The following is a 21,334-nucleotide window of genomic DNA, read 5'->3' as shown; positions in this document are numbered from 1 at the left end:
GCGCATGCTTCCCATTGCAGTGGCCTCTCCCGCTGCAGAGCATGGGCTCTAGGTGCCTGGACTTCAGTAGTTGTGGCATCGGGCTTAGTTGCTGTCTGGCATGTGGGATCTTCCCGGACCAGGGCTCGAGCCCGTGTGCCCTGCATTGGCAGGCGTATTCCTAACCACTGTGCCACGAGGGAAGTCCCTAGGTTGTCCATTTTATTGGCATATAGTTGCTTGCAGTAGTCTCTTATGATCCTTTGTATTTCTGTAGTGTCCATTGTAACTTCTCCTTTTTCACTTCTTTTTTGGTTTTTTTTCTTTCTTTTTCTTTTTTGGCTGCACCATGCAGCATGTGGGATCTTAGTTCCCCGACCAGGGATTGAACCCGTGCCCCCTGCATTGGGAGCACGGCATCTTAACCACTGGACCACCAGGGAAGTTCCTCCTTTTTCATTTCTAATTTTATTGATTTGAGCCCTCTCCCTTTTTTTCTTGATGAGTCTGGCTAAAGGTTTATCTATTTTGTTTATCTTTTCAAAGAACCAGCTTCAAAGTCCTTTATCTTTTCTGTTCTTTTCTTTGTCTCTATTTTATTTATTTCTGCTCTGATCTTTATGATTTCTTTCCTTCTACTAACTTTGGGTTTTGTTTATTCTTCTTTCTCTAGTTGCTTTAGATGTAAGGTTAGGTTATTTGAGATTTTTCTTGTTTCCTGAGGTAAGACTGTATTGCTATAACTTCCCTCTTAGAACTGCTTTTGCTATGTCACATAGGTTTTGAATCATCATGTTTTCACTGTCATTTGTCTCTAGGTATTTTTTGATTTCCTCAGTGATCCATTGGTTGTTTAGTAATGTATTGTTTAGCCTCCACGTGTTTTTTTTTACAGTTTTCTTTCTTTGTGATTAGTTTCTAATCTCATAGCATTGTGGTCAGAGAAGATGCTTGATATGATTTCAATTTTCTCAGATTTACTGAGGCTCACTTTGTGGCCCAGCATGGGATCAATCCTGGAGAATGTTCCATGTGCACTCAAGAATGTGTATTCTGGGCTTCCCTGGTGGCGCAGTGGTTGAGAGTCCGCCTGCCGATGCAGGGGGTGCGGGTTCGTGCCCCGGTCCGGGAGGATTCTGCGTGCCGCGGAGCGGCTGGGCCCATGGGTCATGGCCGCTGGGCCTGTGCGTCCGGAGCCTGTGCTCCGCAGTGGGAGAGGCCGCAGTGGTGAGGGGCCCGCGTACCGCAAAAAAAAAAAAAAAAAAAAAAGTGTATTCTGCTGCATTTGGATGGAATGTTCTATAAGTATCAATTAAGTACATTGGTCGAATGTGTCATTTAAGCCCTCTGTTTCCTTATTGATTTTCTGTCTGGATGATCTGGATTGTAGTTCTTCTTGCTTCTGGTGTCTGCCCTCTGGTGGGTGAAGTTGGTCCAGGGGCTTGTGCAGGCTTCCTGGTGGGAGAGACTGGTGCCTGCCTGCTGGTGGGTGGAGCTGGGTCTTGTCCCTCTGGGGGGCAGGGCCGTGTCAAGGGGTGTGCTTATAGGCGGCTGTGGGGTCAGGATGACTTTAAGCAGGTGTCTGCTGATGGGTGGGGCTGTGTTCCCACCCTATTGGTTGTTTGGCCTGAGGCGTCCCAGCGCAGGAGCCTGCAGGCTGTTGCTGGGGCCAGGTCTCCGTGCCAAAACCTCCACGGGAGCTCACGCTGATGAATATTTCCTGGGGCCTCTGTCACCAGTGTCCTTGCCCTCACAGTGAGCCACAGCTGACCCCGTCTCCCCAGGAGACCCTCCAAGACCCTCAGGTAGGTCTAGCCGAGGCTTCTATGGAGTCACTGCTTTGCCCTGGGTCCCAGTGCACATGAAACCATGTGTGCACCCTCGAAGAGTAGTGTCTCTGTTTCCCCCGGGACTGTGTGGCTCCTGCACTCAAGCCCCACTGGCCTTCAAAGCCAAATGTTCTGGGGGCTCCTCCTGCCAATGCCAGACCCCCAGGCTTGGGAGCCTGACATGGGTCTCAGAGCTCTGTCTTCTGTTGAAGACCCTCTGTGATATAGTAATTTTCCAGTTTGTGGGTTGCCCACCTGGCGGGTATGGGATTTGATTATACTGTGAAAGTACCCCTCCTACCGTCTTGTTGTGGCTTCTTCTTTGTCTTTGGGTGTAGAATATCTTTTTTTGTAGGTTCGAGTCTTTTTTTGTCAATGGTGGTTCAGCAGTTCGCTGTGATTTTGGTGTTTTCATGAGGGGAGATGAGCTCAAATCCTTCTGCTCCGCCATCTTGTCTCCTGCCTATGAATTCACGATTTTATACTTGCTCTCCTACCTTTAGTGAAGAAAAGCGTCCTTTAATACACTGCTAGATAACATAGCTAATGGAACTATTTCAGTTCATTGAAATGTCTGCACAGGGCTTTGCAGGTTAAAAGTAAACTGTCCTCCCCTCCCTTTGCATGCAGTACAGATTTCCCTTGAGAAGGGTGTTAACCCCCCAGGCATTTAGGCGACTGATGGGCGGGCAGATATGTCCCAAGCATGGGAAGTACACTGGATAATAGAGAATGTCCTGTGGGAGTCATGTACACGACATGCATCAGCAAAGAAAATACTGCTTTGTTTTTCCGTGAATTTCATTTTTAACTCAGTTTATTGACTTAACAACCAGTTTTGCTAAAAAGCTAAAGGAAAGCAAAGCAAACAGAAACTTAATACATAGTACCTAGGAGCACACTATAAAATGGTGTATTTCATCAGTTTTAAGACAGACATTTTATTCTGGTTTTAATACCACCCATATCAGGATGAATCATACAGTGCATGACATAATTATAGTTGATAACATTTTAACTTTCTTAGTGGCACATAAAATAACTGCCTTACAAATTCATGGTGTCTTAAATTGGATGAACATCAGTATAACGTAAAGATCTTCATCAAGTTTTGAACCTCCCTTTTTTTTTTTTTTTTTTTTTTCCTGTATGTGGGCCTCTCACTGTTGTGGCCTCTCCCATTGCGGAGTTCAGGCTCCGGACGCGCAGGCTCAGCAGCCATGGCTCACGGGCCCAGCCGCTCCGCGGCATGTGGGATCCTCCCGGACCGGGGCACGAACCCGCGTCCCCCGCATCGGCAGGCGGACTCCCAACCACTGCGCCACCAGGGAAGCCCCTGAACCTCCCTTTTGAAGCACAGGTTGTTGATGGTGTACATGGACTCATGAGTATATCCCTCCCCTCGCGCTTAGTGTTGGCCTGAAGTCAAGGCAGAGTTTTCATTTAACGTTGTTAACCTTGGAGACGGATATATAACAAGATATAGTAGGGAAATCTGCTACATTTAAATAAGGAAACTCCAGCCTTGATATGTAAAGCTAGGTATGTTTTCTGAATCGGCAAAGCTGAAAGCTAGTTAACGTAGCAGGATCCAGTCTTCCTTAGTTCTAGTTTTCCTGTCATTTTATCTTTGGTATTTAAGGATGACCTTTGTGAGATTGTTGCTGTATCCACTACGGAGTGACCAGAAGAGTGATGTTTGATGCGGAGCCTTCTCATGACCCAGCCCTCAGGCAGGCTTGGTACGTCTCCACGAGCTGATGCTCCCTTGGTCATGGGACCACCTGTTGACAGAGCCCATCATTGTTGCGCATTCACCAGCCGGAGTTCTAGTACTTTTCCTCCAAAAGAATGAGTCCAGGTTGTCGCAGTTCAGGTTATGTCTTTCTGGTTCCTTCCCATCATCTCACACTTAGAGTGCATAGTGTGAAATGCTGCACCATAGTGCCAGCATTTTGTGTTGTTTTGAACACAGTTTGTGGTCATACATAATCCTGTGAGTACCGACGTCCATATGCTACTCCCTCCTCCCACCTCAAGGATATTTTAAAAAATCGTGTGCAAAAGCCCTGTGATGGCAAGGTGGCCCTGAGGCGGGAGCATGATGCATTTGAAGAAATAGATGAAGGGCCTGTGTTTGGAACTGAGGAGAGTGTGGGCGGGTCTAGAAATACACACCCTCATGGGCCATCTTACCTTTGCCCTCATTCTGAGAGTAAAGGCCATCCTCTGGAGGTTTCCCGCCCCCCCCCCCCCGCCTTTTTTTTCTTTAATCAGATTTGCCTGTAAAAAGCTCACTCCTGAAGTCTGGATTTTGTGTGTGTTGCGGCTGGGGTATGTAAGAAAGGATTGCTTTTGGTCCAGACCTGCTTCCAAGGATTGACCAGGGTGGAAGCCTGAGTTAGTGGGAGTTAAGAAAATGGGGACCGTGTGAATAGACAACTTTAAAAAACGTTTATCTTCCAGATAGAAAAGAGTCACCAAACCCATTTTTCACTGTCCTTTCAATCTCCAGGCCCCTGGAAACCTCTCTGCTGTCCCACTTTCATCACCCCCCAGAGCAACCTGGATCCCAGAGTCATCCATTTGTGCTGGGTGTCAGTGCCCACTTCCTCTTGGACCCTTCCTTCCCTGTGGTCTCAAACCCCGCCTCAGACTCGCTGGGGCAGAGATCTGCCTTCTCCTCCACGCTCCGAATATGCACTTACTTTCCCCCAATTCCCTTACTGGGCTAGTGGTGCTCCTCCCACTTTGACCCCCTCCCCAACCTGCCCTGCAAAGTGGCCAAAGTTTGCCGCCATCCAGAGACTCTCAGTTCTTAGGGATTCAGCTGCTTTATTGTCTCTTGGAATTATTCTTTCCCTTCTCACTGTCACTGCCTCCTCATCTTTTTTTAAAAAAATATTTTATTTACTTATTTATTTGGCTGTACTGGGTCTTAGTTGCGGAACATGCGATCTTCGTTGCGGCATGCAGGATCTTTAGCTGCGGCGTGCGGGATCTTTAGCTGTGGCATGTGAACTCTTACTTGCAGCATGTGAGGTCGAACCCGGGCCCTCCGCATTGGGAGTGCAGAGTCTTAGCCACTGGACCACCAGGGAAGTCTTTGCCTCATCATCTTTTGACTGGGCTGCTATGTACCTCTTAGTTTTTCATTTAAAAAATGAGATCATAATACCTACCTTGAAATTTTGCTGGGAACATTAATTTAAATGCACCATATAAAACACGTAGCATACGGCCTCGCTATTAGTGGATGTTCTGGGTTTCTTCTGTTTCCTACTAATTTATGTCCCTGGCTCCAGTTTTTAGCCATTCCCTTTTTGTTTTTGTTTTTGTTTTTAATTTTTTTAATCTTTATTTACTAATTTTTGGCTGCGTTGGGTCTTTGTTGCTGCATGCGGGCTTTCTCTGGTGGCAGCAAAGGGGGGCTACTCTTCATTGCAGTGTGCGGCCTTCTCACTGCAGTGGATTCTCGTTGCAGAGCTCGGGCTCTAGGTACCTGGGCTTCAGTAGTTGTGGCTCGCGGGCTCTAGAGCATAGGCTCAGTAGTTGTGACGCACAGGCTTAGTTGCTCCCCGGCATGTGGGATCTTCCCCACCCAGGGCCCGAACCTGTGTCCCCTGCATTGGCAGGTGGGTTTTTAACCACTGAGCCACCAGGGAAGTCCCCTCCCTTTTTGTTTTTATCCTGTGACCAGAGTTGTCTTCCCCACATATGCCCTTTTTAATTAAGTACCTTTAGTATTTCCCCGTTGCCTGAGTGTAGCCAAACCCCCTTAATGTCACAGCCCAGGCCCGCAGTCCAGTCCCATCCTTTTCATCCCGTCCTTTACACCTTTACCACCTCGACTCTCACAAGCTTCTCTTGCTTATGTCCCAGGTACACTAGACAACTAGATGTTGTCTGAAAACCCTGCATTGACTTTTTTGTGTGGTTTTGAATCAGAGTGCCCTTTCCTTTTTTCCCCCTTATTTCTTGATTGTTTATAACGATGAGCCAATACTTTATATATATTTGGTAGAATTATTACATATGTGTGTTTATATGTATGTGAATATTTATGTCTGTGTGTAACAAATGCAAACAATCTCACAAAGTGTTTACCATCACACGGGGCAGTGTGAGGTCAGCTCTGCCGTCGGACATTATCTTGTCCAGAAGTGACTTAAACTCTCTAAAGCTGTGTATTTTCATCTGTTCAGTGAAGTAAATTTTAAATGGCTGGCCTTTGTTTCTGCCCTTTGTAAAGGCCTCGGCCTGAATGTAATTATGACCCAGGTAAAGCCATTTTATAAGAGGAACTGAGATAACTCTCCCAGATCCATTGCTTTCTAATAGAATTTAAAGAATTTAGATGGTTTAAGGAAAAAGAATTAGCCCTTGGCTGAGTGGCAAGCGTTTTACGTACATTATTATGTCCTTGGATCCTCTGAAGCCCCACTTGAGGTAAGTAGGTATTTTCCAGATGAGACAATTGAGGTTGAGGACTAGAAAGGTGACGTCATTTGCCCAAGACATAAAACTGGTTAGACTGCCTTAGTTGTCAGGCTGTCCCACTACCAGCTGTGCCTCAGCAGCAGCGGGTGCTTCAGCTTTTGTGAGCTGTGGTTTCTTAACACCTGTTTTTCTCCAGATCATAGACTATTTACTCCAGAAAGTTTGGGGGAGAAAAAGTTCTGGTTGAGTGTACATGTATGTGTACCTCATCCTGGGGTTTGAGTTATTTCCCTCTCTTCCTGGGTAATATTTCTATTTAAACAGCACTGTAGTCAAAAAATAATACTTGTTTCTCTGTTATTGTGCTTATTTTTCTTGGGGTTATAAAGAGTATTGTGTATTGTGTATACACAGTACACTTAGACTAAACAGAAAGCAAACGTTTGTTTAACAGAATAGGAAAGAGATGAAATTCATGGAAGAAGAATGTCTATTCTTACTGCACTGTGTCTCACTTTCACGTGTCTGGAATCCTGTATCGTTCAAAAGCAAGGATTTCAGCGCCTTGAGTTACGTGGTGTAAGTGGGCGTAGGAGCAGTACAGAAAGGGGAAGCAGCAGCCCCTCACGTTCGTTGAGCTGATGTATGTGATGCACGTGACCATGTGCATACATGTATGTTACATGTGCTATATACGTGTTACATACGTGTTCTAAGTGCTTTACTTGCATTTGCTTTTTCAGTCCTCTCAATAACCCTTTGGAGGCAGGTAGTATTATTATCTCCACTTTACAGATGAAGAAATCAAGGCACAGAGAGGATAGGACACTTGCCTAAGGTCACAGAGCTAGGTTACATGCACAGTTCCACATCTGAGTTAATTCAAATTTGTACTGTTAACCACTTAAATACATTATTGAAATGTTTCTCAACTAATGTGTATCTCCTTTCTGGGGATTTGGACTCATTGTACTTTTTGGGGGGCATTAGTAACAGATTGTCTACAAAGTAAAAATAACTAGGCCTAATGGGGTTCTATGTAAGTCATCTGAATTACTGAAGTATCTTGGAGGAACTAAGATGATCCTTCTTATTTATGTTATGTTATTAACAATAATACTTTAAAATGAAGGTATGAAAGTATTACAGATTCATGAAGGTGCTTTTTTCTACAGAATGTCATTGAAATGGAAAATTTTCATATGTTTAAATGCTGGCTGGTAGAGTAGATTTGTTTTGAATTATAGCACATAAGGAATTTTTTTTTTTTTGGCGGTACGTGGGCCTCTCACTGCTGTGGCCTCTCCCGTTGCGGAGCGCAGGCTCAGCGGCCATGGCTCACGGGCCCAGCCGCTCTGCGGCAGGTGGGATCCTCCCGGACCGGGGCACAAACCCGTGTCCCCTGCATCGGCAGGCAGACTCTCAACCACTGTGCCACCAGGGAAGCCCCACATAAGGAATTTTTTAAAGGTTTGGCAGTAATAAGTAAAGCAAACACCTTTTCTATTTAGCAATACAATTCTAAAATTGTATTTTGCAGGAAGAAAGTTTGAGCCTAATAGAAACATTGTTATAAGTTTGAAGAAATTTTTATTGGTTAAGAAATAATACTATGTGTATGTTTTAATGTCTGTATGTTAAACTCAGTATATTCCTCCTCCGCCTTTTTTTTAGCTCTTCACGAAAGGACATGGATGAAAATGAGAGCAACCAGTCCCTGAGGACAAGTTGCCAATATCCTAAAGAAGCAGTAAGAAAGCGCCAAAATTCACGGAATTCTGGAGGAAGTGATTCTTCTAGGTTTTCCAGGAAGAGTTTCAAACTGGATTACAGACTAGAAGAAGATGTAACTAAATCAAAGAAAGGAAAGGATGGGAGATTTGTTAACCCTTGGCCGACATGGAAAAATCCCTCTATTCCAAATGTTCTCAGATGGCTGATGATGGAAAAAGATCACAGCAGCGTTCCATGCTCCAAAGAGGTAGCATTTGGCTTTTTGAGTGCTGTGTATTTGCTCTTAATATATGCATTACTTAACGTTGCTGTGAATTGTACTATGACACTCCAGTTAGCTAATTGAGCCCTCTGGGGAGATGACATGAATAAGGTGCCTTCAAGTTCATAGTTGAGCAGCAAAGTACATGTGTGAATAACCAGCTCTGATCTGCTGGCAACTAGAAGTAGGAACAGATGCCTTAAAAATATAGGAAAGGACGCAATTAATTCTGACTGGTGGGATTGGAAATGGCTTTACAGAGGAGATGATATTTGAGCTGGGCCTAGAAAGATAAAAACTATTTGGTAGTGGTTTTCCAGGTGGATGATGGGCATGAGGAAGGTCACAGAGGTGAGCAAGTGCATGGCATGTTCCAGAAAGTAGTAACCTGTGTTTTGGAATATGAATTATAAGGGTTAAGCCTGGAGCGCTTGGCTCTTCATCCTTGGAAAAAGCTGCTAAAGTTATAAAAGAAATCGTCAGGTAACCTTCCACTCCTTTAAAAATTGGGAATAGGTTACTGGGCTTTCAATATGCTAGTTATACTTAGGATGGGACTATTAACCTTTGGCCTGTGGTTTATGAGATGAGTGAGATTTCACTTCAGCAGGGAGTCGGTGGCTCCCAATGGCAGTACCACTTTTTTCTCCCTTCTTAGTTTCTTGCCCCGCTACACCTCCTACCCCGCTTGGCCTCTCTTTTCCAACAACCCCTGTCCTGCCACGCCTTGTGGGGAACTGAGAGATAAGGAACTAGACACTGGAAGTGGATGGGATGAAAAGAGTGGAGGTATCCCTGAAGCGTTGATCTGCAGTAAGGCAGGAGGCTGGGGAGGGGGTCGGTGGCGGTAGTGTCAGAGCGTTTACCTTAGTAAGTGTGTCCATTTTTCTTGAAAGGATATGAGATTTAAAACCCCCCAAAAGGGCTTCCCTGGTGGCGCAGTGGTTGAGAGTCCACCTGACGATGCAGGGGACACGGGTTCGTGCCCCGGTCCGGGAGGATCCCACATGCCGCGGAGCGGCTGGGCCCGTGAGCCATGGCCGCTGAGCCTGCGTGTCCGGAGCCTGTGCTCCGCAACGGGAGAGGCCACAACAGTGAGAGGCCCGCATACAGCAAAAAAAAAAAAAAAAAAAAACCCAAAAACGCATATTGTCACTTTGATGCTAAGGAATGTTCGTAGTATTAATCCTAGTTAACAGAATTGAGTAACGTGAATAATATTTTCCCAGCACTCTTTAAGAATGAGTCAGGATATTAATAGATAAAACCTTAATGTATGTTTCGACTTTGTGGATGGGAGGAACAAGAAAATTTTGTGTCTTCTGGAGAACCTGGTATGAAGGGAAACAGGGAGTCAAGCGGTGAGTAGAAGGGTTTAGGGCAGGAGGCCAAGATGGGTAGGTTACCTGTTCGGTAAAAATTCCTTCCTGGTTTTTGGGCCACAGTTTCTAAAGATACAGAAGTAGTAATGGTGTCTTTAGTTTTCTTTCATTTCAAACAAGAAAGTGAGTGACCACATGAAGGTGGAAATACATCTCTGAACTCTGATGATTTGGAGATATTGAAGAAACTGGGTTCAATTTCTGAGAACTCACCAGGCCAGTTGTTCTTAAACTCCACTATTCTAGGTGCTAGAGAGAGAGCCATGAAAAAGCAGAAAGACAAGGGCTTCCCTGGTGGCACAGTGGTTGAGAGTCCGCCTACCGATGCAGGGGACACGGGTTCGTGCCCCGGTCCGGGAGGATCCCACATGCCGCGGAGCGGCTGGGCCCGTGAGCCATGGCCGCTGAGCCTGCGCATCCGGAGCCTGTGCTCCGCGGCGGGAGAGGCCACAACAGTGAGAGGCCTGCGTACCGCAAAAAAAAAAAAAGCAGAAAGACAGCCCGGCCTCCTTGGGCCTTCGGTTTAATGGAAGAGAGACAATAAACAGATAAGAAAATGACGTGGGATACTGAAAGATGATTGGTGCTTTGAGGAATAATGAGGCAGAAAAGGAAGTTGGGGGGTGGGAGCTGAATTCTTTAATGAAGTGTAAGCTTTCTTTTTTTAAAGGCAGGAGTTCTTTGTTTTTCTTTGCTTTTTATTTTAATTTTTATTTTATATTGGAGTATAGTTGATATACAGTGTGGTGTTAGTTTCCGATGTGCAGCTAAGTGATTCAGTTGTACATACACATGTATCTATTCTTTTTCAAATTCTTTTCCCATTTAGGGTATTACCTAAATATCGAGTACAGTTCCCTGTGCTAAACAGAAGGTCCTTGTTGATTATCTATTTTATATACTAGTGGGTATATGTTAATTGTGAACTCCTAATTTATCCCTACCAGCCATGTTTCCACCCACCCCCGGCAACCATAAGTTGGCGTTCAAAGTCTGTATGTTTCTGTTTTGCAAATAAGTTCATTTGTATCATTTTCACCTTAGACTCTATTCAAGCTATATCAGGTGACATTTGTCTTTCTGTGTCTGGCTACTTCACTTGATGTGATCATTGCCAGGTCCAGCCAGTTGCTGCAAATGGTGTTGTTTCATTCTTTTTTATGGCTAATATTCCCTTGTATATATGTACCCCATCTTCTTTATGCATTCGTCTGCTGGTGGACAATTTGGTGGCTTTCACAACTTGGCTATTGAAAATAGCCCTGCAATGAACGTTGGGGTGCATGTGTCTTTCCAAAGTACGGTTTTCTCTGGATATATGCCCAGGAGTGGGATTGCTGGATCATATGGTAGATTTATTTTAGTTTTTTAAGGAAGCTTCATACTGATCTGCATAGTGGTTGTTACCAGTTTATGTTCCCACCAACAGCATAGGAGCATTCCTTTTCTGTACGCACTCTCGAGGATTTGCTATTTGTTGACTTTTTAATCATGTCCACTGTAACTGGTACAGGGTAATACCTCCTTGTAGTTTTGATGTGCTATGATAATGAGTGATGTTAAGCATCTTTTTATGTGCTTTAAAAAACAAAAAAAAACAAGAAAAAACCTTGTGAGTAAAATTTACTTCCTGAAATGGGCTTATTGAAAGCCGGCTCTGTTTTGAATTTTCTTTCGATCACCTACCACATTTCTAGAGGGCATTGTTCATTGTTCACAGGCCTTGTGAATGTGAAGTGCCCATAAGCACTGGTTTTAAAGTCGTCATTCCAGGAAACAAGGCAGCAGCATTTCTGGTTGCCCAACTCTGGTTACTCGGGCAATGAGAGGCTTAGGCAAAGTCCTGCTGCTGGGTTTTAAATGAGTGGAATATGCCAGAACAGACACTCAAGGACTTGTGTCTCAATACTTCCACCCCCTTCCCTTTCCCCCTGGGACAAATCCCAATCCCTGCCAAAGCGCTGTGCTGAGGGTGCTGGCATCTGTAGGTGGGGTGACTCTGCGGAAGGAGGCTGGAGGTGGGAACCCCAGCACCAGGAGACGTGGGGACCAGGTGACTTTTCAGAGCTCCTCCGGCCCAGAGGGTCCACCATCCTTTGGCGGCACTAGGCTTGGCCTTGCTGTCAGAGGTCCATCGTGGATCTGGAGATTGTGGTCCATCCCGAAGGGATCAGGCACTGCAGGTCCAAGGAGAGCTCATTAGCTGGCACATCCTTCCCAGCTCCCTCACCCCCATGCCATCCAGCCTTTGGAAACCAAGGCTGCTCGGGCTCCAGGGATGCGAAGCTGCCTGGGTCCCAAGGCCCGAGGAGAATGTTGTGGGCATTTCGTTTTTGTTTTCTGATTTAACATTTAGTTTATATTGGAGTATAGTGGCTTTACAGTGTTGTGTTTGTTTTATCTTTAAGCAGCTTGATTCAGGTAAACAGAGACACACATGTACTCTTTTTCGGACCCTTCCTATATAAGTTCTTTCAGATTGTTGAGTAGCGTTCCCTGTGTTAGACAGTAGATCTTTGATGGATATTAGTAGATCTATTTTATGGATATTAGTATGCAGGTGTTAATCCCAACCTCCTAAGGTATCCCTCCAGCCCCACCTTTCCCCTTTGGTAACCATATGTTCGTTAGTTCTAAGTCCGCGAGTCTGTTTCCGTTTTGTAAATTTGGTTATTTGTATCAATTTTTAGATCTCACCTGTAGGTGATATCATATGCTATTTGTCTTTCTCTGTCTGGCTTATTTCACTTAGTATTGTCACCTTCAGGTCCATCCATGTTGCTGCAGATGGCATTATTTCATTCTCTTTATGGGTGAGTAATAACCTTTTTATGTTCCACATCTTTTTTATCCAGTCCTCTGTCAATGGATATTTTGGTTGCTTTCATTTCGTTGCTATCTTAAATAGTGGTACAATGAATTTTGGAGTGTATGTGTCTTTTCAAATATGTTTTTTCCAGATATACACCTAGTAGTGGGATTGCTGGATCATGTGGTCCCTCAAATTTAATATTTTATGGAACCTCTATATTGTTCTCCATAGTGGCTGTTACTGGGCTACATTTGCATAAACAGCCTAGGAGGATTTCCTTTTCTCCACGCTCTCTTCAGCGTGTATTGTTTATTGACCTTGGATGATGGTCATTTTGCCTGGTAGTATGTGATACCTTGTTGTAGTTTTGATTTTCATGTCTGTAATAATTAGGGATTTTGGCATCTTTTCATGTGATTTTTGTTCATCTCTATGTGTTCTTTGGAGATTGTCAAATTTAGATCTTCTTCCCCTGTTTTTGACTGGGTTATTTGTTTGATTTAGAGCCTCATGAGCTCTTTGTATATTTTGGAGATTAATCCTTTTGTTCATACTTCATTTGCAAATATTTTCTTCCATTCTGTGGATTGTCTTTTTGTTCATGATTTACTTTGCTATTCAAAAGCTTTTAACTTTTATTATATCCCCCTTTTTATTTTGTGTTTATTTTCATTACTCTAGGAGGTGGATCCGGAAAGATACTGCTCCGATTTTTGTCAAACAATTCTGGCTATGTTTATGTCTAAGAATTTTATAGTGCCTGTTCTCACATTTAGGTCTTTAATCTATTTTGAGTTCTTTTTTTTTTTTTTTTTTTTTTTTTCGGTACGCGGGCCTCTCACTATTGTGGCCTCTCCTGTTGCGGAACACAGGCTCCGGATGCGCAGGCTCAGCGGCCATGGCTCACGGGCCCAGCTGCTCCACGGCATGTGGGATCCTCCCGGACCGGGGCACGAACCCGTGTCCCCTGCATCGGCAGGCGGACTCTCAACCACTGTGCCACCAGGGAAGCCCCTTGAGTTCTTTTTTATGTATGGTGTTAGAGAATGTTCTTGTTTTACTCTTTTACACAGAGTTTTCCAGTTTTCCCAGCACCACTTATTGAAGTGACTGTCTTTTTTCCATTGTATGTATAGTCTTGCCTCCTTTGGTAGATTAATTGGTGCTTGAGTTCACTTCTGGTTTTTCTCTTCTTTTCTATTTTTCTGTTTTTGTGCTAGTACCATACTTTTTTGATGACTGTAACTTTGTAGTATAGTCTGAAGTCAGGGAGTCTGATTCATCCATCTCTGTTTTTCTTTCTAAGGATTGGTTTTTGTATCCTCCGTCTTTTTTGTTTCCATACAAATTTAAAAAAATTTTTGTTCAAGTTCTGTGAAAAATGCCATTGGCAATTTGATTGCGATTGTATTGAATCTGTAGATTGCCTGTGGTATTATAGTGATTTTGACACTACTGATGGTTCTAATCCAACCACATGGTATATTTTTCCATCTGTTTGTGTCATTTTTGATTTCTTTCATCAACGTCTTATAGTTTTTAGAGTACAGGTCTTTAGCCTCTTTAGGTTGGTTTATTCCTAGGTAGTTTATTCTTTTTGATGCGATGGTAAATGTGATCGTTTCTTTAATTTGTCTTTCTGATCTTTCATTTTTAGTGTTAGTAATGCAAGAAATTTCTGTGTATTAATTTTGTATCCTGCAGTTTACTGAATTCATAGATGAGCTCTAGTAGTTTTCTGGTAGCATCTTTAGGATTTTCTATGTATGATATCATGTCATCTGCAAACAGTGGAAGTTGTACTTCTTTTCCAGTTTGGATTCATTTCTTTTTCTTTTCTGATTGCCATTGTTAGGACTTCCAAAACTATGTTGAATAAAAGTGGCAAGAGTTGACATCCTTGTCTTTTTCCTGATCTTGAGGGAAATGCTTTCAGCTTTTACTGTTGAGAATGATATTAGCTGTGCGTTTGTCATATATGGCCTTTATTATGTTTAGGTAGGTTCCCTCTATGACCACTTTTTGGAGAGTTTTTATCATAAATGGGTGTTGAATTTTGTCAAACGTTTCCTGCATCTATTCAGATGATCATATGGTTTTTATTCTTCAGTTTGTTTATGTGGTGTATCACAGTGATTGATTTGAGATACTGAAGATCCTTGCATCCCTGGGATAAATACCACTTGATCATATTGAGTGAAGTTTTTAATGGATTGTTAGATTCAGTTTGATAGTATTTTGTTGAGGATTTTTGCAACTATGTTTTTCAGTGATATTGGCCTGTAATTTTCTATTTTGTGGTATCTTTTTCTGGTTTTGGTATCAGGGTGATTGTGGCTTATGAGTGGTTCTTAAACTCCACTGTTGTAGGTGCAAGAGATACAGCCATGAACAAGGCAGAAAGGAAACCTGGCCTCCTTGGAAGTTAGGTTTATTGGAAGAGAGACAATAGTCAAGTAAATGATGTAGAATATTGAAAGATGATTAGTGCTTTGAGGCATAATAAGGCAGAAAAGGAAGAAAAAGGAATAATAAGGCAGAAAAGGAAGATGATTAGTGCTTTGAGGAATAAGGCAGAAAAGGGTGAGAACTGCATTCTTTAATGAAGTGTAAGCTTTTTTTTTAAGGCAGTTTTTTTAGAAAATGTCAAAAAGAAGGCTCAATATGAACGCATTTAAACAGATGCGGCATCATGTAAGAGAGAAGACTCATTTGTCTTAATCCAATTTTTTTTTAAAATTTATTTTTGGCTGTGTTGGGTCTTCGTTGCTGCACGCCGGCTTTCTCTAGTTGTGGCGAGCGGGGGCTACTCTTCATTTCAATGTGCAGCTTCTCATTGCTGTGGCTTCTCTTGCTGCGGAGCACGGGCTCTAGGCACTCGGGCTTCAGTAGTTGTGGCACGCGGGCTCAGTAGTTGTGGCTCGAGGGCTCTAGAGCTCAGGCTCAGTAGTTGTGGTGCACGGGCTTAGCTGCTCCACGGCATGTGGGATCTTCCCATACCAGGGCTAAAACCCGTGTCCCCTGCATTGGCAGGCGGATTCTTAACCACTACACCACCAGGGAAGTCCCCTTAATCCAATTTTTATCTTCTTTCTTATCATTTACCTACATCTTGTTTCCCCTTGTTTCCAATAAAAGCCTAGAACTAGATTAAATGCATGTTGACTTCTGTTATTTTCGTAGATAACTATAAGTCCATACTTCATCCCTTTAAGTTGCCCAGATTATTAATTTTTATGAACTGCTAAGTGTGATAGAGTTATTCATTTAAAAAAATTTAAAGACTATGTAAAGAATACTTACTTCAGATCGTTGGGCCAGTTCAGAATTTAATCAGATTTCTCGAAATTATTTTAATTAGATATTGGGACGCTAGAGTTTAATAATACAGATCTTCAAATTATTGTTTTGGAAGAAGAGGGTAATATGACATATATAGGGTTATGATGACTATATATAATGGAATTTACATCATTATAGTATGTTATGTTTAGGTATATGAATATGAAAGTGTTCTAGAAAAAACGTGATTAAAGTATAAAATAACTAATAGAACAGCTCTAAACAACGTGAAAATGTGCTATTAGCAGAGCTACACAATTGCATTGCCTGGTTAGAAAACAGGACTTCGTTCCGGATATTTGCCTTTTCTGGGTCATTGGAGCAGTGGGCCCGCTCACAGGCTTCAAGTTGTTCATGTGCTTTGTGCTCTTGCAGTGGCTCAGTGACCTTCTCTGATTGTTAGTGTTGATGATAGTCTCCAATAGTTAGGAGAAAGGAGGTTGGAGAACTTCAAAGAGGGAGAGAGGCAGGCACCTCCGAGTTTCATTAGTGGAAGGAGGCCGTCCTTATCAGTTACTGCTGTAGAAGTGAGAGGGACAGTCATATTGGAGTAGGAGAGAGACACGGGACTGAGGCTGCACAGTATGGCCTGGTTCACCAGGAGTCTGGGAACCAGGCTCAGGCTCAGGAATCCTGTCACAGTCCCTCAAGGAACTCTTTTTTTGGGGGGGTGGGGAGGAGGGATCTATGAAGTTAGGATAAGAGAGTTTCGGTGACGAGGATTGTTTTGAGATTCATGTGACACATGCAAGTACTTTGAAAATCTCATGCATTCTTTAGGTGTATGATATTGAAGAATAGGATGCCCTGTGGAAAAATGATACGTACCAATTATTTTATATTTGTACTGTAGTAGGCCAGCAGGTTGCTTTTTTATTTTTATCGAGGGGAAAAAAATGCATGTATACAGGTTTTTAAAAAAAAATCATAGTACTGACAGGCTTATAAGACAAATACCAGTCCCCTAACCAGCCTCTGCCACCCAGGCCCCTTTATTTCCTTTGGAGTTTGTCTTCATATGTCTTTTCTTTTTATTGTGGTATGAACACTTAACATGGGGTCTGTCTACCGTCTTAAACTTGTCAGTGTACAATGCATTATTGTTGCCTGCAGGGACCGTGTTGTACAGCAGATCCCTGGAGCCTCCCCATCTTGCTGAACTGAAGCTGTGTGCCCACTGATAGTAACTCCCCACATTCCTCTCCCCCCCAGCCCCTGGCAACCACCATTCCACTCCTTGATTCTATGAGTTTGACTATTTTAGATCCCTCAGATATGTGGAATCACGCAGTGTTTGTTTTTCTGTGGGCCTTCACATTACTGTCAGATGTAACCCACTCTGTACCCCTCCCCATCTCGCCCCTGCTTCTACTTGAGCTTTCCCCTTACTATTTACATTATTGTGACTATGTCAGTATTTTTCATTGATGAACCAAGTAATGTAGTGTGGCCATGTCTCCTGTCTTACATACTTTTCCCTCTGAGGTTAATGATCCCTCTTTTTTCATCTGTTGAACTTTCTGTGTGTTTATGACTAATCGTTTCCCTCTTTCCCATGGCTTCTCAGGACCATTTTACCGAGGGGGAGACCTTCAGGAGGTTTTCAGCACCAGGCTCTAATCTGGGCTGATGCCCTCCAGGCTCTCTGTGGCTTCCTTCCGGGCTCTCCCTCACCGTCCTCCCGGGCCCCTTTCCCTCCTCACTGTGGCCCTGTTTCCTGCATCCCACCTGTTCCCCATCTTGGATATTTTCTCCTTTTGGTGGAGCGCACTCTTAATGAGCTTCCTGAGAAGGGGGTACATGGGACGTCAGTTTTTTGGGATCTTGCTTGTCTAAAATGTCTTTATTCTCACTCTATTTTAAATTAAAGTATAGTTGGTTTACAATGCTGTGCCAATCTCTGCTGTACAGCAGTGACTCATTTATACACAGAGACATTCTTTTTTTATATTATTTTCCATTATGATTTAGCATATGATACTGAATATAGTTCCCTGCGCTCTACGGTAGGACCTTGTTGTTTATCCATCCTGTATATAATAGTTTGCATCTGCTAATCCCACACTCCCAGTCCTTGGCTCCCCTACCCGCCTACCCTTTGGTAACCACAGGTCTGTTCTCTATATATGTGAGTCTTTTTCTGTTTTGTAGATAGGTTCATTTGTGCCATATTTTAGATTCCACATATAAGGGATATCATATGGTATTTGTGTTTCTCTTTCTGACTTGCTTCACTTAGTATGATAATCTCTGGTTGCATCCATGATGCTGCACATGGCATTATTTCGTTTTTTATGGCTGAGTTTATTCTCATTATTGATTGATGGTGTGGGTAATGGAATTTTAGTTTGCAAACAGTTTTCTCTCAGAATTTGAAAGCATTACCTCCATGACCTTCTTTTTAGTATTGCTTTAGAGCAGTTCAGTGCCATTTCTTGATCCTTTGTGTGGGACCTTGATTTCCTCTGTGGAAACTCTGAGGATCATCTCTTTGGCATCAATGTTCTGAAGTTTCATGACGTGTGGTTCTTTATTTATCATGCTCGATGCCTGGTGGGCCCTTTAGATGTAAAAATCTGTTGCCTTCAGTTCTAGGAAATTTTCTTGTCTATTTCCTTGAAAATTTCCTTCCCTCCATCTTTTCATTGTAAAACAACTACTGATTATATTTTGGATCTCCTAGATTAACCCTCTGTAACTTTATTTCCCCTGTATTTCATTTCTTTTTATTTTTTTGTTTTGCTTTCTGACAGGTTTCCTCAAGAATTTGTTTCATTTTTAAATCAGTATGTGTTTCACTTTTTTATGTGATGGGTGAAAATATCATAATATGAAATTTAAAAAAAGAGTAGAAAATATGAATATCCTATGATCTTAACCATGCATAAAAATAGAACTGTGCATAAAAATAGCATAATGGGGCTCCCCTGGTGGCACAGTGGTTGAGAGTCTGCCTGCTAGTGCAGGGGACACGGGTTCAGGCCCTGGTCTGGGAGGATCCCACATGCCGTGGAGCAACTAGGCCCGTGAGCCACAACTACTGAGCCTGCGCGTCTGGAGCCTGTGCTCCGCAGCAAGAGAGGCCGCGATAGTGAGAGGTCCACGCACCGCGATGAGGAGTGGCCCCCGCTTGCCACAACTAGAGAAAGCCCTCACACAGAAATGGAGACCCAACACAGCCAAAAAAAAAAAAAAAAAAAAATAGCATAATGTTTAACAGTGGTTACAATCTCTGCACATGAATATAATGGATGGCTACTCTTCTTTATATTTTCCAAATATTTTATAAGGCACATTTTCTTTTATAATCAAGGAGGAGTTTAAAAATATTAAGCCATTTTGATGGATCTTGTACTCCTAATACGGATAGTATGGCAAAAATATGAAACATTAGCATGCATATTTAATTGAATCGGTGGTATTTTGGTAAAATCAATCTCTATTCACTGTTCACATATATCATCAAAATAAATATGAAAAACAAATATTTTTTATTTAAATCTTAAATATGAGTTGCAAAGTACAGATATTAAAAGTTTCCTAAAACAGTACAAAAATACTTTCAGTTGGAAGAAAAGGATTAACTCAAGTCCTCTTTAAAAGTGATTTTTTTTTTTTAGAAAGTATGGTTTGAACAGATTTTTGTCGAATCTTTCTCATTCATGTACACAAACACATACACTTAATAAGTATATTAACAAGAATGTGGGTTTCATTGTTTGGAAGTTAACATTATCTATGCCATGGAAAGAGTTATGGTTTAATGAAGAGAGAGGGTCTTGAGAGTCAGAAGACCTTGATTCCACTCCTGATTGGACACTTACTTGTTGTATGACCTTGGCAAGTGTCTTAGTGACCCTCTGCCTTGGTCTGGTTTTCTGTGAAATGGCAGTAACATCTGCTTCACAGAGTTAGATGACAATGTACTTAAAGCATCTGGCAGAGTAGTGGTTGAATAAATGTTGGGATTTTTCCCTTTCCCCAAGAAAACTGAAACATTAACTAGAGTACAGGTTAATAACAGGCTTAGGGATTTTCCCACTTGTAGCTTTAAAAAAGGAGGACCAGCCAAGAAAAATCTGGATCTAGTAAAGAAAAATGCCAAGTGGGTGCTTGATTTCTTTAAATAAAAAAGAATTTCCCCACTCTACATACTTTTTCAAACTCTGATTAGGATAAAAAGTAAAAAACTTTTCTTTTTGGAATCTCAATTGTAGACACTATTTCTTTGAGTTTCTGGGCCAGTAGTGTTAGAGATCAAATTCTTTAAAATAAGCTACTCTTTTGCGATGGCTGGGCTTAGAAACAATATAGCATGAGGAAAGGACCTTGAAGAAAAGTGTGACTGCTTAATTCAGATCTCTTGTCAGACGTTTACCTTTTTTAAAAAACAGCTTTGTTGAGATATAATTCCCGTATTATACAATTGACCTGGTTAAAGTGTACAATTTGGCAGTTTTTCAGTACATTCAGAGTTGTACAACCGTCACTACATCTAATACATTTTTATTATCCCAAAAAGAAACCCTGTGTCCTTAGTCATCACCCCCCAGTTCTCCAGCCCCTGGAAATCACTAACGTATTTTCTGTCTCTATGGATTTGTTTATTCTGGAAACTTCATATAAATAGGAGCGCACAGTGTATGATCCTTTGTGATGGGCTTCTTTCCACACTTTACCTGTTAGTACTGCGTTTGGAGAACAAGTTGAGGCTGCCAGAGGTGCTCAAGGTTTCGTTTCCTCTCAGTTGTCAGTGGATAATGCCAGATATTAAACTTTAAAATGACTTTTAAACTTAGAGCAAAAAGAAAATGCAACAATTTTCAGGGAGTTTTGTTTCAGATGTTTTGATGCACTGTTTAAACATGATGCTACTTAAATTTTTTATAGTTTTATTAACATAATAGAAGCTCCACATATTCAAAAAGTAAAACCTGGCAAGTTTGGATATCTGTATAAACCTGCAAAATGATCACCATGATCAAGAAAATGAACATATCTGTCATCTCTAAAAGTGTCCTTGTGTCCACAGTAATCCACCTCTGATTCTCCCCGACCTGATTGCCAGGCTGTTACGGACTCACCCTGGAGATATTGCGGGTTCAGTTCCAGACCACTGCAAGAAAGCCAGTCATACCAATTTTTTGGTTTCTCAGTGTATGAAAGTTATGTTTGCATATACTGTAGTTAATTTAAAATACTTTATTGCTAAAAAATGCTAACCATCATCTGACAATGCAAGGTTGCCACAAACCTTCAATTTGTAAAAAAACAAACAAAACAAAACAAAAAAACACCGCAGTATCTGTGAAGCGCAATAAAACAAGGTATGCCTGTACTTGTGTTTTTAAAAAATATGTATTAAATGAGAATACTTGGGAGTAAGTCTAGTGGCGTGAGGCAGAATGTGTGGAGGCAGGCGGCGTGCCCTCGTGTGAATGCTGTAACTTCTCCGTTTTTTTGTCTGTAAAATGGGGAGAGTTAATAACACCTACCTCCAGCATTCTGGTATTAAATGAAAAAAATTTTATGAAGCAGTTAGCACAGTTTCTAG

General features: G+C 42.2%; 1 protein-coding gene across 4 annotated transcripts in view; it reads left to right on the top strand.

Annotated features, from left to right (window-relative positions):
* Positions 1-21,334, top strand: part of NAPEPLD (N-acyl phosphatidylethanolamine phospholipase D) — a 77,865-nt gene that overhangs the window by 43,591 nt on the left and 12,940 nt on the right. For all 4 annotated transcript variants that reach the window (XM_081244106.1, XM_081244104.1, XM_081244103.1 and 1 more), the window contains one exon: positions 7,923-8,229. In XM_081244106.1, coding sequence (XP_081100232.1) covers positions 7,939-8,229 — 291 coding nt within the window. In that variant the 5' untranslated portion in view covers positions 7,923-7,938. The remainder of the gene's footprint in view (positions 1-7,922; positions 8,230-21,334) is intronic.

Source organism: Mesoplodon bidens (assembly GCF_964165515.1).
Source record: "Mesoplodon bidens genome assembly, chromosome: 9".
Taxonomy (NCBI): domain Eukaryota; kingdom Metazoa; phylum Chordata; class Mammalia; order Artiodactyla; family Ziphiidae; genus Mesoplodon; species Mesoplodon bidens.
This window is presented reverse-complemented; position numbering and strand designations above follow the sequence as displayed.